This window comes from Lathamus discolor, chromosome 8, assembly GCF_037157495.1.
Source record: "Lathamus discolor isolate bLatDis1 chromosome 8, bLatDis1.hap1, whole genome shotgun sequence".
Taxonomy (NCBI): Eukaryota; Metazoa; Chordata; class Aves; order Psittaciformes; family Psittacidae; genus Lathamus; species Lathamus discolor.
The window spans coordinates 801,818-816,670 of NC_088891.1; the positions used below are offsets into that span (position 1 = coordinate 801,818).

The following is a 14,853-nucleotide window of genomic DNA, read 5'->3' on the forward strand; positions in this document are numbered from 1 at the left end:
GCTCCTCCCACCCTGGCAAGCAGAGGAGCATCCACAGCTCCTGCCCTTGGCCCCAGCTCGCTCACTGGAGCCTCTGCGGTGCAGACACGCAGAGCTGGAGGAAGGTGATGCGTACTCACAGCCTCCAGCCCTGCCTCCCGCAGCAGGGAGCTGCTGGCCTCGCTCCTGCTGCCCCTCGGGCTCGGTGCCGGGCCGGGTGACGGCTGCCGCCGATGCTGCCCGGCCCCACAGCCAGCCCCTGCTGGGTGACCGCAGGCTCTGCCGGGCCGTGTAGGGCATCCTCTTGCCTCGAACCAAGAGCGCGGGTGCGCAGCCCGAGCCCAGCCTGGGCGGCAGCTGCACCTCAGCGCTGGGGTCGTGCCTGTGCTGCTGTCCCAAAGACGGGAGTGGGTGTCTCAGGAGAGAGAAGGGGACGAGCGTGGCGAAGCCCCCGGGTGCATCCCGGTGGCACTGCAGCTGGAAGGGAGGAAAGCAGCCGCGCTTACTCCGGAGAGATGGGAGGGAAACGTCCTCTCCGGGCACCCACAGGCACTCGCCAAGGCAGCGCTCCGGGTGCTGCCCCGGGCACGTCACCGTCACCATCCCAGACTCAGATCCCACCTGCAGCAGCGCGGAGGCTCCCGGCCCTCGCTCGTGACTGGGCCAAGCTGGAGCGGGCTGGGAAGATTCGGGATGAAGGATCTGACCCACCCGCACATAACCCTTCTCTGCTAAAAAACTGCCCAGCAGCGGCTGGGGTTTAGGTTCCGCTCTGCTCCATCTGGTATAGGAAATGCAGCTGCCCCAGTTCTGACAGATCAGATCCCATTTTAGGCTTCCTTTGTAAGTTAAATGAATAATTTCCAATCTCCTGGAAGACTCTTAGGTTCTGAGTAATTCCTGCAGCTCTGGTGCCCTCAGTATGGCAACAGGCTCCTGAGAGCCACCCTTCCAGCCAGGAGGAGGAGATGGCCCTGCTGGAAGCAGACAGCGCTGCTGGAAGGGGTAATGGACTGTGCAAGGTTTTCCATTAGTTGCAGGTCCAGAACCAGGCCTTCCCAACTCAGCAGGTGACAGTCACAATCAGCGCCCAGAACAGCCCCCGGAGCCTAGTGGAGCCCATAGGCCTGTGGGTTTGGGGCTTTCTCCTGCTCTGGCAGCCTGGTTTGTGAATGGTGTGATAGCCAAGAGCAACTATGAGACAGCCATGCAGATCTCCTTTAGAATCCCAGCCTGGTTTGTGTTGGAAGGGACCTCAAAGCTCCTCCAGCTCCACCCCCTGCCATGGGCAGGGACCCCTTCCACTGGAGCAGCTTGCTCCAAGCCCCTGTGTCCAACCTGGCCTTGAGCACTGCCAGGGATGGGGCAGCCACAGCTTCTCTGGGCACCCTGTGCCAGCGCCTCAGCACCCTCCCAGGGAAGAGCTTCTGCCTAAGAGCTCAGCTCAGCCTCCCCTCGGGCAGGTTCAAGCCATTCCCCTTGGCCTGTCCCTACAGGCCCTTGTCCCAAGCCCCTCTCCAGGTTCCCTGCAGCCCCTTTAGGCACTGGAGCTGCTCTCAGGTCTCCCCTTCAGGAGCCTTCTCTTGTCCAGGCTGCCCCAGCCCAGCTCTCTCAGCCTGGCTCCAGAGCAGAGCTGGTCCAGCCCTCACAGGAGCTCCATGGCCTCCTCTGGATTCGCTCCAGCAGCTCCACGTCCCTCACACTTAGCTGTGTGCTGGGCACAGCAGTGTCCAAAAGGCAGTATTGTTGTGGTCTGTTCTTTGGAACATCAGAATTTTCTGGGGAGGAGCAGCCAGGGACTCTGCAGTGACGGGAACACCCCCAGCATACCCATTTGAAAAGGGACAAAGTGTGCAAAACCCCGTGGACCCATGTTGGATGTCATTTAACTGAGCCAGGGATGCTCAGTGCCTGCGATCCATCCTCGCCATCCTCCTGGGAATGGCTGTCTCCTGCGCTGGCCGTGCAGGAGGGGTCTGGGTGCTCTTCAGTTACCTGGCTCTTGCAGTCAGTGTGGAGGGACCTCCGCATGGCAGCCGGTGTCTCGGGTGCAGGTTGCAGGCAGGAGAGCTGGTCTATGATGCCCAGGCTTCGGATAAGGTTCTCACGCTGCAGCAGAGCATTTACCCTTTTCTTCTCCTCATTTGCCACGATATCCTGGGGTTGTGTGGAGTCGACCTGCGCGTGCTGTGCCTTGGGAAGGGAAGAACTGAGTTACAGCAAAGACGAAGCGATGCACAGCAGAGACAAAGGCATGAGATGCTCTGAGCCCGAAGGAGAGGTACAGACGTGGGGCGAGGTGGGATGAAAATCCCCGTGGTAGCCACTACAGCGGCTACCTCCCAGCACAAGCTGTCAGCTCTTCGCACTGCGTGAAGAGCACCTTGTGCTTCTGCTCCATGGGAGACACCCATGGACCCACACTGCTCCCAGCGCCACATCACTGCCTTTGGGAGCCCCACGGACCACCACAAGAGGAAGGTACCTTCCTATCCCATATCCTGCTGCTTCTGGAGGTGAGGCGGGCTGACGGAGCTGTGCTGGTAGTGCGGGCCCGGGGTTTGTCCGCTGCTGGCTCTCCATGCAGCTCTTCCTTCCTCTCCGCTTTCTTCTTCACGATGGCAGCTTCAAACTTCTCCTTTTTCAGACGAATTTCCTCCAGCTGCTGCCTGCCAGAGAAGAGGCAGAGTCAGCAATCTCAGTGGTTCAGTAAAAGCCACAGCAGCAAGAGGTTCTTATGAAGCCTTCGATCCAGGGCTATTTTCCTGCAGTCGATTCTGTAGTGAACAGTCTGTAATGGGTGCCAAGAAATGGGCCAGGAGATGCTCACTTCTGTAAGAGATGCCTTTGAATGGGGCTGTGCCCCCCAGAAAGGTGAAGGACCCTCGCGACACAGTGCCTCCAGAGTCCAAAAGGCAATAGGATACTGCATTTGCCTCTCAAGGGAAGTCGCTCTGCTGCGGTGACACAGCCCATGCAGGGGCCTTCACCTCCAGCGCTCAGCAGCGCGCTCGCATCTGTGAAGCAGCAGAGCTGCTCCCAGGATGGGAAGGGAGCAGGGGGCCCTGCGGCACCCGTGGGGGCGTACCTGGCACACTCCTCCCGTGCTTTGGATGAGGCCGTTTCCCGGAAGAGGGAGCCGCTGTGCTTGAAGAAGCGCTCGTAGCGCTCGGTGCCGCGGGCCGGGTAGATGCGCCGGTACCCGCCGAGGTGCGCGTCCTCGTACTGCTGCGCCTGGCAGAGCCAGGCCTCCTGGCTGCTCTGCAGCTCCGCACGCCTGCCAAGGGACACGGCAGCGCCCGGGCACTCGCCGCCTGCGGGACCGGCCCCGTGCGAGCATCTTCGCCCACTTGGGAGCCCGTTTCAGGTGCAGCAGAACCTGCTCTTTGCCATCCTCTGCCCAGGGAGTGCTGGTGGAGCGCCTCCTGCTCTCTCCCCTGCCGCCCATTCTTCCCCCCTGCCCCTCAGCCTCTTCACCCACCGACCCAGTGACAAGAGCTCTGTTAGAGCTGACCCCACCGCCCCGCACGCTGTGGGGCTGTTCTCGCCCGCAGGGAGCTCGGGGCAGCCGAGGCTGCAGGGGCGGCAGGGCACAGGTCTAAGCCGTGCTCAGAGGCTCCAGCTCGCAGCTACCTCGGGTCTCCCAGTTGAAATGGGAGCTGGAGGGAGTTCCTGCCTCCCCCTGCATGGCAGGAGAAGCCTGGGCAGGGGGTTCCTCTACCACAGCCTCGTGAAAGGGCACACAGAGAACAGGGGGAAACCCTCAGCCCTGGGAAAGGAGCCCTGCCTGGGGAAGGGCCCCATGCCCCCATGTGCTCTTGGCCCCTCAGGCAGTGATGTGGTCTGTGCTGCGAGCGTCACAGGGGCTGCTGGCACTGCCCATTGGCACTGAAAGATGGGCCAAGCAGTGGGGACGACCCTGTACAGTGCCCAGAGCACTCGGTGTCTCTGATCTAGCACCTAGAGAGGAGCCCTGTCTCTTCCTTGCTGGGTGCAGAGGGCTTGGGAGATCTCAGAGTCTATGCAGTGCCACGGGCTTTGGGAGCTTTAACTTGGAGGCAGCCAGCCTTAGTTTCATCCTGCTCTGCCATGGCCCATCTTTTCTCCCCAGGGCCCTGCAACACTATGGGGAAGAGCAATACCTGGATGCACGGGAAGTCTGATGAGGCTGGAGGAGCCGTTCCTTTACCCGCTGCTTGTCTTCCTCCAACACCTTCCTTTTGTTACAGGCATTCACATTTATCAGGTTGATGGTATCACAGAGAAGAGCATCCTTCACCTCCCGGTCTAGGTGCGAGTCCGTGCTGAAGCTGGGGGAGTGGTTGACCTGCCGAAGCAAGCAGCGCATCTCACCTGGCAGCTCCCGGCTCCAGCCAGCCTCTCCACACACTTCCGACGCTGTTCTTCCGTGTGACAGTGACAGAGCTGCCACCCGCACTGCCGGTTGGACACATCCCACACCCCACGGGACTAATTCGGGCTGCTACATGGGTTTAAACTCAGGATGTGCTACAGGTCAAGGAGTCCCAAAGTCCAGGAAACTCCCTGCTGTGAGAGAGGGAATACAGGGAATGGGCTCTTGGATCCTGCTGGGCTCACGGCAGTTCCTTGGCTACCGGCCTTTGCAGCCTGTTTGGTTTTGTGAATGAGGTGGCCCTTTTTAATCAAACCAACCCCGCTCATCCCCCCCGCCCCAGCCCAGCTCCCTCAGCAGAGGCTCCTGCTCACCTCCAGCAGCCACGGCTTCAACTTTCTGTCGAGCAAAACATCAAACCCCAGTACCTCAAAGCAGGCGGAGCCAGAGGTGTGGTTTGGGAAGCAGCTTTGGTAATTGTGCTTCAAAACGGGGTGGGCTGAAATAAGAGTCTTTATGATAATATCTTCAACATCTTCCCAGAGCTTTTTTGTGTTATAGCTGTTTTCCATCATCCAGGCATTCAGGGTGGACAGTTTCCTGTGGGGAGGACAGGAGATGGTAACAGCTCACCTGTGGTGCCGCATTTGCCCCAAGGAAGATGGAGGTAAAGCAGTGTCCCAGATGCAGCTTTCCTGCAGGATGTGGCAGGGTGGAACCTGGACATGACAATACCTCTTGCTGCCCATGGTGTCATGCTGGACAAAGTTCTCGTTACGCTTGTTGATGGCATAATTGGTCAAGTGCATGCAGGTCTCATCCTGGGAGAGGAACCGCGAGAGACGTCTGTTCACCCCGAACCACAGCTCCGCAACAGGAACAGCCCGGGGGCACTCGCCAAGCCCCGTTCACCGGCTCCGCTCTGTGTGCTGATGCCCTCCCCGGCAGGAGTCAGAGCCAAGAGAGCTCTGCCCCCTCTGCACCTCTGTCCTTGTCCTCAGCCCCACGGGCGCCATGGCAGCCGCATCCCCACTGGTGAGCAGGGACTCTTGGGGCAGAAGCTGCAGCACATCTCTGCAGGTTCTTTGTTGCCCCAGAGCAAAAGGCTGCCAGGACGTGCAGGTACCGGGGCGAGGGCACGTGGGCATGTGCAGCTCTGGGGAGGCGGGCAGGCAGCCTGTGCCCACGCGCAGCAATCCAGCACTGCAGTCCACCTCCTGATGGCACTTTATAGGTTACACACCCCTGCTTGGAGATGGGCATGGCCGCAGCCTGCACCTTGCTGCCCCAGCTCCCCTCTGCTCTCTCCTAGGCTGCTCCGGATAATCCCCAGGCCCCTGTTTTGCACCCAAAGCCCAAGCAGATGAGGAACGGTGCAGGCTCGAGGATGCCCATAAAGGCATAAAGGAGTGCTGCCCAGCCTCCATGGGACCTTTCGTCCTTGTGGATTTCCAGCCCCTGACTGGGTGAACCCCCAAGAAACCAGGGATGGATTTATTGCTGACCCAGTTTTGAGCAGGAGGTTTGGACTTGAGACCTTCCAAGGCTCCTTCGAAGCAAAACAACTCCAGGATTCTATGATAATGCCAGTAAAGAGCCCAGACAGGGGGCCTGGCAGCAGATCTGCTTCAGTCACCTCAAATACCTCCTGTGAGGAGGAGGAGCTCCGGGGGGGGAGAACAGGGAGGAGAAAGCTGGATCCCATGGAACCCACCCGTCCCTGCCTCTGCAAGTTCCGCAATGCCCCTAGGACACAGTGGGTACCGACACTTACAGACGCTGTGTGACTTCTTTGGAAACTTCCTTTTTTTACCGGTTTCCTGCTGCTGGGATCGATGTACCTCATGGTGGCAAACCGGACCAGCCCCTCCTTGTAGACAAAAACCCTCAGCGGGTCACAGGACGTGACCAGCACGTAGATGCGCATGTCAAATTTAAAGCCACCAATGAGGAAAGGCTGAGAGAGGAAAGCAGCAGGAGCACGCGTGGGGTGAAGCAGCGCTGCCAAGCTGGCTGCTCCTCGGCAGCAGGAGGAAGGCCAGCGCCAGCTTTCCCCGTGCCTCTGCTCCGGGCAGAAACAGGGATAAGGGAGGGCAGGGGACACAAGGAGGATGTGGGATGCAGGAAGAGCTTGGGAGGCCGCGTTCTGAGATGGTCCCATTACCTTGGAGATGTACTGCTGACAGATCATGTGCTCCCCGTGCTTGATGTCCTCAGGGTCATGGGTGATGAAGATCCCCTTCCCTTGGCAGCCACTGTCTGGCTTGCAGATGAACGCTTGCTTTTTCCTTGTGCATCCGTAGGCCCGGAAGTCTCCGTAGCTGTGCAAGGAAGGGGTGGCTGTGACAGGCTGCGGTCCCCAGCCTCCGCACTCTGGTGACAATTGGGTGCTCGAACTGCGGTGCTGTGCGCTGGTACAGAGCCAGCTCCCGCAGCACAGGGGTAGCACACCCATACCTGACCGCAGGTGTCGGTCCCTACGGGACCGGACACAGCTCTCCTGGTTCCACCACCTACTGTGCACGTCTCCCCCTCTGCTGGGAGGCTCGGAGGAAGCAGTGGCCTCTGCGCAAGCAGCAGCCAGGGAGTTTTTAGCTCCCCTGGCACAGAGAGAGCCAGAATGCTCTAACCAGAGCTGGGGCACCCTCGTTATGGGGCTCATCTTCAAAGCAGCTCCAGTGGGAGCACAGGGCTTGGAGGGGTCGAGCCCATAGGTGAATTGGCTCTTTTGCTGTAGGTGGAGAAGCACCCACGTCTGGTGAGCCCCGCGACTGGGGAGAGATAAACAGGGCAAACCCCCAGCCAGTGCCAAGAGCAATGCGAGTCCAGGAAATGCAGCCTGGAAAGGCGAGAGCTCAGTTTGTCTTCCCCAGACACAGGCATGCTGAGAGGACACAGCAAGAGCCTTCCTGGGCACCACACACCATTAGCACAGCGCAGCCAAACGCTGCTCTCCAAAGCTGGTATTCCAGCAGCGGGGCTTTAGGTCCAGTACTAAACTTATTCTCCCCATGAGGAGGGTTCAGCTACAGAGAGGTGATGGAAGCCCCACCTCGAGGGCTGCAGGAAATGGTAAGAATGAAACCTAAGAACGGGAGCCTCATCTCCTTACAGCCACCAGAACCTGTGTGTGCTTTGGTCTCTTTCAGCTGCAGCTCTGTCATTGTTTGCCTCTACATGGCCAGAGAAGCCCAGCCTCTGCCCCAAAGCCCAGTGATTCGGTATCAGCATCCCCCCTATCCCCACTACTGCAGTGGGTGGTAGGGCTGCAGGGGCTGTGGTCATCGCTGCCAGTGGGGTGGAAGCACCTCATGCCCTGTCCTGGGCCCTTCCTGGGCCAATTCCAATAGGAATTAAAGAGGTGCTAAATGAGAAACGTGTCTCCACAGCCCCCTGAGTGCCAGGGAAGATTATGAATGCCCGGCCCGAGGGGTGAGAGCTCAGTGAGGCCCCATGCAGCCCCTGCTGCACAGCGAAGAGGGAGGTCCCCACCTCCCAGTTCCATGCCCCTGCTCTCAGCTGCACTGCGGTGCATCACTCACTCTGCCGGCAGGCACCAAGTGCGGGGGAATATCTCGTACTCCTTGGGGAAGAGCTTGAGCATGCGGTTGAGGTTCCGAGCCAGCAAGTCCTTGCGGCAGATCTCGATCATGCCTGGGAAGTGGTTGATTTTCTGGAACAGGCGCAGACAAAACCCAGGATCAGCACAGGAAGAGCAGGGACCCTCCTGGAGGGGCGTGGAGAAACCAGCGGCAGCACAGGGAGCCGGGCCTGCGGTGCCTTGACCCGCTGCTGAGGGAGGCTACACTGCAACTGCTGAATCTGAGCTTCACCAGCGTGATTTATCTGCTCCCTCCATCTCAGCCCGGAAGCTCTCCCGCCCTCAAACATCACAGCTTCAGGAAGGAGCCATTTGTCATCATAACCATTTATTTCATGCTGCACTGAAGGGGCTGGCAGCTTCCCAGTTCACACCACTAACTGCCAGCGCGCTGCCGATGGCACCGGATACCAGAGGCACAACGGCAGTAAAGGCTTGTGAACCTCCAGAACCGGCGTGGAGAAGGGGGCCCAGGTACTGGTGTGGGCACAGCTCTGTTACAGCCCCATCTCACCCTCCTTCCTGGGCAACTCCCCCCTTTCCACGGGGCAGTTACCTGAAAGCGCTTCATTCCCATGACACGCTCCAAGGAGACCGAGTTGTCCGTCCAATACACCGTCCACTCCTCGCTTTCTCCCACCTCTCTCAGCCCGCAGCGCTGCGCTGCCCGCCGCACTGTGCCAAAGCAAGCAGGTGACAAGGGCCAGGCAGGGGACCCAAGTACCAGGGTCTGTTAAATCCCCACGGGAACCAGGGCTGCAGCGTGGAACCACCCTCTGCAGCTGCAGCTCCCCTCTGAGATGCAGGGCAGCAGTGGGACCGCACGGAGGTGGCCGGAACAGGAGCGTTACCTGCCTAAACCCACCTCAGGCCCTGGCTGTGGCTGTGCTGGGAGCCATCAGCCCCCTAAGCCCACGTGCTCAGGGTCCCTCCTCAACTACAGCGGGCTTGAATCTGCTCTGGGCCTGATGCCACGCAGGCAGACACGAGCCTTCTGACGGTATGAGTTTGGTCTTTGAAATCAAAAGTAACCCAGCAGCAGAACGCACAAGCCCTGCGGCAGAAGGTCTGCGTTAGCACCAGTTCTGAACTGGGCCTCTCGCAGGGCTGGGGGGTCAATGAAGGTCCCTGCATGCCAGGAACCGCTGTGAAATGGTTCTGGTCCTTGCCAACCACCTCCTGCCATGGGTCCCAGCTGCGTCCTGCCACCAAACGGCCCCAGCACGGCCCCGGGTGAAACCTGCAGCGCCCATCCCACCACCTCATCCCCCTCATGCTGTGACCTTCAACAACGTGGTCACACAGCGAGAACAGCCACCAGCAAACTGGCTCACAACAGGCTCCGGTCATTTGATGGATGTTAAGATAGTGCTTGTGGCAATGAGAGGAGCAGGGCAGGAGGGGACCAGCTCCTTGGAACATGTCACTGGAAGCAGACAGCACAGGGAAAAAGCTCCAGGAACTGATTCTGCATGTTCCTTCACTGGTCTTGCATTGCAACTGCTCCTAACTAAACCCCTGTCACTGGAATAATCTCCTCAGGGAAGCAGTGACTGCCCAGCGTTGGACACTGCTAAGGTTTGTTGGGACATCCAGTCTGGGTCATGCTGTGCCTGGTCCAACCTGGGATTCTGTGAGTCCATGATTCCTTGTCACCAATTCTAGCAGATTTATGGCCAAAGCAGGGCACCTCGGCCCAGGGCTGCAACACCCCACATGGGTCCAGGCCACTTGCAACCAATGGATGTATAAACCAAAGCGAGCATGGGGAAGGGATTCGGCACCAGCCCTTCTCCCTCGCTGTCGGTGGCACCCAAGGGACATCCTGCGGCGCCCCGGACTTACCGCTCTCGTACCTGCAGGCGGTCAGGTTGATGGATGGAACGCTGCAATCGAGAGGCCACAGCAGAGCCCGGTGAGGAGCCGCGCCCCGCCCCGGGCACAGCGCGGGGCGCGTTCAGACACCGCACCCGCACAGCCCGGGCTAACGGCCGCGGGCTAACGGCGAACGTGCCCCGGGGCCACCGCGGCAAAGAGGGCCCCAAGCGCGGGGCCGCCGCGGGGCGCGGCAGGGCCGGGATTACCGGGACAGTTTCGGGGGCAGAGCGTTTATTGCGGGCCGGGCTCCGGGGCAGCACCGCCCCGCGGCACCGGCGCCCCCCCCGCACTCGCCTGCGCTTCCCGCGCCGCCTCCGCTGCCCCGGGGAGCCGGGGGCCGCGCTCCGCCCCCCGCCGCCGGTCTCCATCGCAGCCGCGGCGCTGCCGCCCCGCGCAGAGGCCGCTCAGCGCCGCAGGAGCCGCGCCAGGTCCCCGCCGAGGCGCAGCAGCTCGGGCTCGGGCAGCAGCTGCTGGCGGATGGCGCCCAGCGCCTCCGGCTCCGTGAGGCGGCGGAAGAGCGGCGCGGCGGGCAGCGGCAGGTACCCGGCCAGCTCGCACAGCGCCACGTCCAGGCCCGCGCCCGCCGCGCCGCCGAAGCTGGGCCGCCGCGCCCACAGCAGCACCCGCAGCCCGCGCCCGGCGCCGCCGCCCTCCGGCGCCTCGCCCCGCGTCGCGAAGAGGTTGCAGGCCAGGCCCGCGGCCGCCAGCAGCTCCGCGGCCCGGCACGCGTCCCGGCACAGCGCCGGCAGCGCCGCGGGGCCCGCCGCGTACAGCAGGAAGGCGGGCGCGGGCACGGCGCGCAGGATGCCGAGGCCGGGGCAGAGCGGCTGGGCCGGCGCCGCCTCCACCAGCAGCGGCCGCGGGAGGTAGAAGCCGTGGAGGTGCAGGTGGTTCACGGAGGCGCGGCCGCCGAGGCCGTTGAAGCCCACGCGGAAGCCCGGGTGCGCGCTGAGGAACGCGGCCTCCAGCGCCCCGCGCAGCGCCGGCTCCGTGAGCGCCTGCGGCAGGCGCCGCGCCGGGTCCGGCAGCAGCAGGACGTGGCCGCGCTCCAGCGGGCTGGCGTTGATGGCCACCAGCAGCGGGTCGGGGGCGGCGGCGCCGGCCCCGCGCAGCCGGAGCAGCAGCTCGCCGCGCCGCAGCCGCGTGAAGTTGAAGGCTCGCGGGTCGAAGGGCTGCCGGAGGCTGTGCACCGGCTGCGGCGGGCGGCGCTCGGCGCCGCGCTGCACGTTGAGCTGCGCCACGAGGCGCATGGGGCCGGGCAGGACGCGGGTGGGCAGCGGCCCCAGCCGGTACCGGAAGAAGCCGCGCTCCATCCTGTCGGTCCAGCTGTCCAGCAGCGCCCGGTCGAAGCGGGAGAGCGCGAAGTCCGGCTCGGCCTCCCAGCCGGCCGCCTGCTGCACGAAGTCCTCCTCCCCGTACACGAACTCCTCGAGCTCCGGCTCCCCGGAGCCCGGCTCCTCGCCCTCCGTCGCCATCGCGGCCGCGGCACGGGGCGGGGCGTTAGGGTGCACCGGGGCGGGGCTTTAGGGTGCACCGGGGCCGGGCTTGGGGCCATGGGCGCGGCGGACGGAGCGCGGGGGGGAAGCGGCGCGGGCCGCCATGGGGGGCTCGGCCAGCCTGCTGCCGCGGGACGCGCTGGGCGAGTACCAGGTACGGCACCGGAGCCGGCTCTGCCGGGGGGGACGGAGCCCCGGGGCCGAGCCCCCCCGGCCCGGCGCTGACCCCCGCTCTCCCCGTAGGAGCTGACGTTCCTGACCAAGCAGGAGATCCTGCTGTGAGTAACTGCAGGGGCGGGGAGCGGGACCGGCGCTGCGGGACCGGGGGCTTGTCCCTGCCCTGGGGCTTGTCCCTGCCCTGGGGCTGCCCTCCCGACGAGCGGCCGCTCGACGCCCCGCGGGAGCCGGGCCCCGGCTGGGCCTTCCCTCGCCGGGCAGCGAGGGCCCTCATGGGGCAAAGGTCTGGCTGGTGCCGCCCTGCGGAGCGGGGCTGAGGCCCTGAAGTCTCGGGTGCGCAGGCACCAGGTCCGCGCCTCGCCCCGCTGCCGGGCGCTGCGGAGCCAGGAGCCGCGCTGGAGCCGTGGCTGCTGCGGGACCCCCCTGGCCGGCTCCTGCCCGTCCCGCTCCGCGCCGCTGGCAGCGGCTGTGCCAAACGGGCTGGCAGCCGCTGCCCGCGCCCAGAGGGCTGCCTCCCGCCACAGAGCCGCTCTTGTTCTTGCCTCTTCAAGTGCCTACAAGAGGTTCAGTGAGCTGCTGCCAAAGGAGGAGAGGCAGAACGCCTGCTCCGCGCGCCTTCCCAAGAGCCGCATCCTGACGCTGCCGGAGCTGCGGGTACGGTGCTGAGCAGGCCGCGAGCGGGACGCGCTGGCCGGGCTGGGGCAGGGCCCTGTTTACCCGTCGCGGTGCCGGGCGCTGCCCTGGACGCGCTGCTCCAGCAGCCACCGGGAAGCCGTTCGCTCGCTGCGCCGACACCCAGCATCCGCGTCCCGCCGCGCCGCGGAGGAGCCTGGAGATCCCTGCGGCGCGGGGCTGCTCCCGGCAGGCGCAGTGGGGCTGGCGCTGGCCTGTGGCCGGTGTCTGCCACGCTGGAACCAGCCCGGCCCTGCCCTGAGCCGTTCCCGTGTTGCAGGCAAACCCTTTCCAGCACCGGATCTGCCATGTGTTCTCCACCTCGCACGACGGGGATGACAGCATGTCCTTTGAAGACTTCCTCGATATGCTGAGCGCCTTCAGCGACTCCGCGACCTCAAACATCAAATCCCACTACGCCTTCCGCATCTTTGGTGAGGCTGGGGGTGGGTGCCGGGTCCTGGGGTCCGCACGCTTCAGGATGGGGGGGTCAGGGACAAATCCCAGAGGGCTTTAGAAACTCCTGTGAGAGCTGCTGGTTTGGTGCGATGCTGTGCACCAAGAGAGGTGCAGTGTGGAGCCTCCTGTGTCCTCGGGCTGCCAGGCCCTTTCCTCACGGCTCTCGGGGGTTGCTGTGGCCCTGACAAAACATAACTTTCTTCTCCCTAAAGACTTTGATGACGATGGGACTCTGGACAGAAAGGACCTGGAGAAGCTGGTGAACTGTCTGACGGGACAAGGCGAGGAGTCCCGGCTGAGCAGTGCAGAGATGGAGCAGCTCATCCAAAATGTGAGGACCATGAGGCAGGGATGAGCCACTGCAGGGGCCCAGCCGCACAGAGCTCACCGCTCACCTTTCCCTCTCCTTGCAGATCTTGGAGGAGTCTGACATTGACAAGGATGGCACCATCAACATCTCCGAGTTCCAGCACGTCGTCTCCCGCTCCCCGGACTTCGCCAGGTACAGTGTCTGCAGCAGCACAGCTCGCTCTGGGGGCTCCCCCGCCCCCATCACTGTGCTGGTGTTGGGGCAGAGCTCGCGGTGGCTGCAGGACAAGGCCACCCTGTAGAGGTCTCCCGTGACAGCAGAGCCGCATCCCGTGCAGGGTAACGCTGCGCCTCGCAGCCCTGGGTGCTCACAAACCGCTTGCGTGTGCCCAGGGAGGAGGTGCAGAACCTGTCGTGTCTCTTGCAGCTCCTTCAAGATCGTCCTGTGAGCGCCCTGCGGCTCTCCAGCAGAACTGCTCCTGCTGCTCTTGCAGCTCCTCGTGCTCTCAGATGTTTCCTCTTCCAGAAGCCCCGCCTGGCTCAGCAGCAGCACCGCACAGTGCCTTGGGCAGGACCCCCTCCTGCTCCCTTTCAGAGGTGGCTCTGGAAGCTGCTGCCTTCCCAGCAGCCCCTCTGCTCTCCCAGGGTAGCATTTTAACTCCTTATGCAAACCAAGGGCAGCTCTGGTGGGGTGCTCCTGGCTGGGGCCCCCTCTCTGCCCTCAGTACCAATTCGTGCCTTCAGCAGCAGGCAGGGAGCTGCCTCCCCTCACCAAGCCCCTGCCCATGGACATGGAGCCATTCAAGCAATAACCCACACATGGAGTCGTTTCTCCAAGCAATAACCCACTGCTCTGCGCAGTGACCCAAGGGGCGCTGGGGATGTGCTGTCCTGGCAGCAGAGCTGTCCCACTCATTGCTGCACAAGGCGCCTGACCCCTTGGCACTGACCACGCTGCTCCCCTTTCTCCCCTTTCCTTCCCTGCCCCTCCTCTGGCTCAGCAGCCGCACTGCCCCGGCCTCTTCCTCCCTCTGCGCTGCAGGACACAAATAAAGGGCTCTGGTTTCAGGCTCTGCTCTGTGCTGCCTTTGTCTGGCTGCGGGGGCTGCGCTGGAGCACGGCGGGACGGGTGCCATGTGGGGTGCTGGGGACACAGCCTCCTGCCAGGCCCCTCTGCCCGCGCCAGCTCCAGGGGACAGGTCCCACGTCCTGCCTGGTGACAGCCCTTTCCGCAGGCCACCTCCCTCCCCAGGCCCAGGGCTTGTTCCCAGCAGCACAAAGAGCTGGGCTCTGCGGCAGGAGGCACAAAGGGAAATCCAGGGCAGGCGAGCAGCCACCTTTGCTGCGGGCAGCGCCGGGGCCTTTGTGTCTGTTCATCCATCAGCTCGGCCTGGACTGCTGCCAGCCACAGCAACGGCCCTGCCTGCGCTTCCAACCACCCTGCCTGCACTGCCTGTGCTTCCAGCGGTTCACTGTCATGGTCCTGTCTTTCCGGGGAGCAAAGAATCATAGAGCAGCAGAGGAGTTTGGTCTGAAAGGAGCTTAAAGCTTCCAACCCCTGCCACGGGCAGGGACCCCTTCCACTGGAGCAGCTTGCTCCAAGCCCCTGTGTCCAACCTGGCCTTGAGCACTGCCAGGGATGGGGCAGCCACAGCTTCTCTGGGCACCCTGTGCCAGCGCCTCAGCACCCTCACAGGGAAGAGCTTCTGCCTAAGAGCTCAGCTCAGTCTCCCCTCGGGCAGGTTCAAGCCATTCCCCTTGGCCTGTCCCTACAGGCCCTTGTCCCAAGCCCCTCTCCAGGTTCCCTGCAGCCCCTTCAGGCACTGGAGCTGCTCTCAGGTCTCCCCTTCAGGAGCCTTCTCTTGTCCAGGCTGCCCCAGCCCAGCTCTCTCAGCCTGGCTCCAGAGCAGAGCTGCTCCAGCCCTTGC

General features: G+C 63.2%; 3 protein-coding genes and 1 long non-coding RNA gene across 4 annotated transcripts; 2 read left to right on the forward strand and 2 right to left on the reverse strand.

Annotated features, from left to right (window-relative positions):
- Positions 1–1,423: 1,423 nt before the first annotated feature.
- LOC136018593 (uncharacterized) lies at positions 1,424–2,821 on the forward strand. The gene is made up of 2 exons (XR_010614491.1): positions 1,424–2,260; positions 2,413–2,821. It is a non-coding gene; the product is annotated as an uncharacterized LOC136018593 (long non-coding RNA).
- Positions 1,832–10,187, reverse strand: TTLL13 (tubulin tyrosine ligase like 13). The gene is made up of 12 exons (XM_065687931.1): positions 10,107–10,187; positions 9,780–9,820; positions 8,491–8,609; positions 7,876–8,006; positions 6,498–6,654; positions 6,108–6,290; positions 5,069–5,154; positions 4,708–4,933; positions 4,122–4,306; positions 3,068–3,256; positions 2,465–2,648; positions 1,832–2,172 (listed from the first exon to the last, which is right to left on the reverse strand). Exons 1-12 carry the CDS (start codon positions 10,178–10,180, stop codon positions 1,861–1,863), a joined length of 1,887 nt encoding a protein of 628 aa, XP_065544003.1. The 5' UTR covers positions 10,181–10,187; the 3' UTR covers positions 1,832–1,860.
- On the reverse strand, positions 8,246–11,327 carry GDPGP1 (GDP-D-glucose phosphorylase 1). Its single transcript, XM_065687937.1, has one exon. It carries the CDS (start codon positions 11,285–11,287, stop codon positions 10,217–10,219), a length of 1,071 nt encoding a protein of 356 aa, XP_065544009.1. The 5' UTR covers positions 11,288–11,327; the 3' UTR covers positions 8,246–10,216.
- A 19-nt stretch (positions 11,328–11,346) lies between these two features.
- Positions 11,347–13,993, forward strand: CIB1 (calcium and integrin binding 1). The gene is made up of 7 exons (XM_065687938.1): positions 11,347–11,462; positions 11,552–11,586; positions 12,037–12,139; positions 12,438–12,591; positions 12,829–12,947; positions 13,030–13,118; positions 13,353–13,993. Exons 1-7 carry the CDS (start codon positions 11,412–11,414, stop codon positions 13,372–13,374), a joined length of 573 nt encoding a protein of 190 aa, XP_065544010.1. The 5' UTR covers positions 11,347–11,411; the 3' UTR covers positions 13,375–13,993.
- Positions 13,994–14,853: the final 860 nt, after the last annotated feature.

What these genes read in the sequence shown, in the direction of transcription:
- CIB1 (XM_065687938.1), top strand. Translation starts at nt 11,412, where the DNA reads ATGGGGGGCTCGGCCAGCCTGCTGCCGCGGGACGCGCTGGGCGAGTAC. An exon ending in TGACGCTGCCGGAGCTGCGG is followed by an intron (nt 12,140 to 12,437) that starts GTACGGTGCTGA and finishes CCCGTGTTGCAG; the next exon opens with GCAAACCCTTTCCAGCACCG. An exon ending in CTACGCCTTCCGCATCTTTG is followed by an intron (nt 12,592 to 12,828) that starts GTGAGGCTGGGG and finishes TTCTCCCTAAAG; the next exon opens with ACTTTGATGACGATGGGACT.
- TTLL13 (XM_065687931.1), bottom strand. Translation starts at nt 10,180, where the DNA reads ATGGAGACCGGCGGCGGGGGGCGGAGCGCGGCCCCCGGCTCCCCGGGG. An exon ending in AGGCGGCGCGGGAAGCGCAG is followed by an intron (nt 9,821 to 10,106) that starts GCGAGTGCGGGG and finishes TCTCGATTGCAG; the next exon opens with CGTTCCATCCATCAACCTGA. An exon ending in AAAGAAGTCACACAGCGTCT is followed by an intron (nt 5,155 to 6,107) that starts GTAAGTGTCGGT and finishes TTCCTCTCCCAG; the next exon opens with GATGAGACCTGCATGCACTT.
- GDPGP1 (XM_065687937.1), bottom strand. Translation starts at nt 11,287, where the DNA reads ATGGCGACGGAGGGCGAGGAGCCGGGCTCCGGGGAGCCGGAGCTCGAG.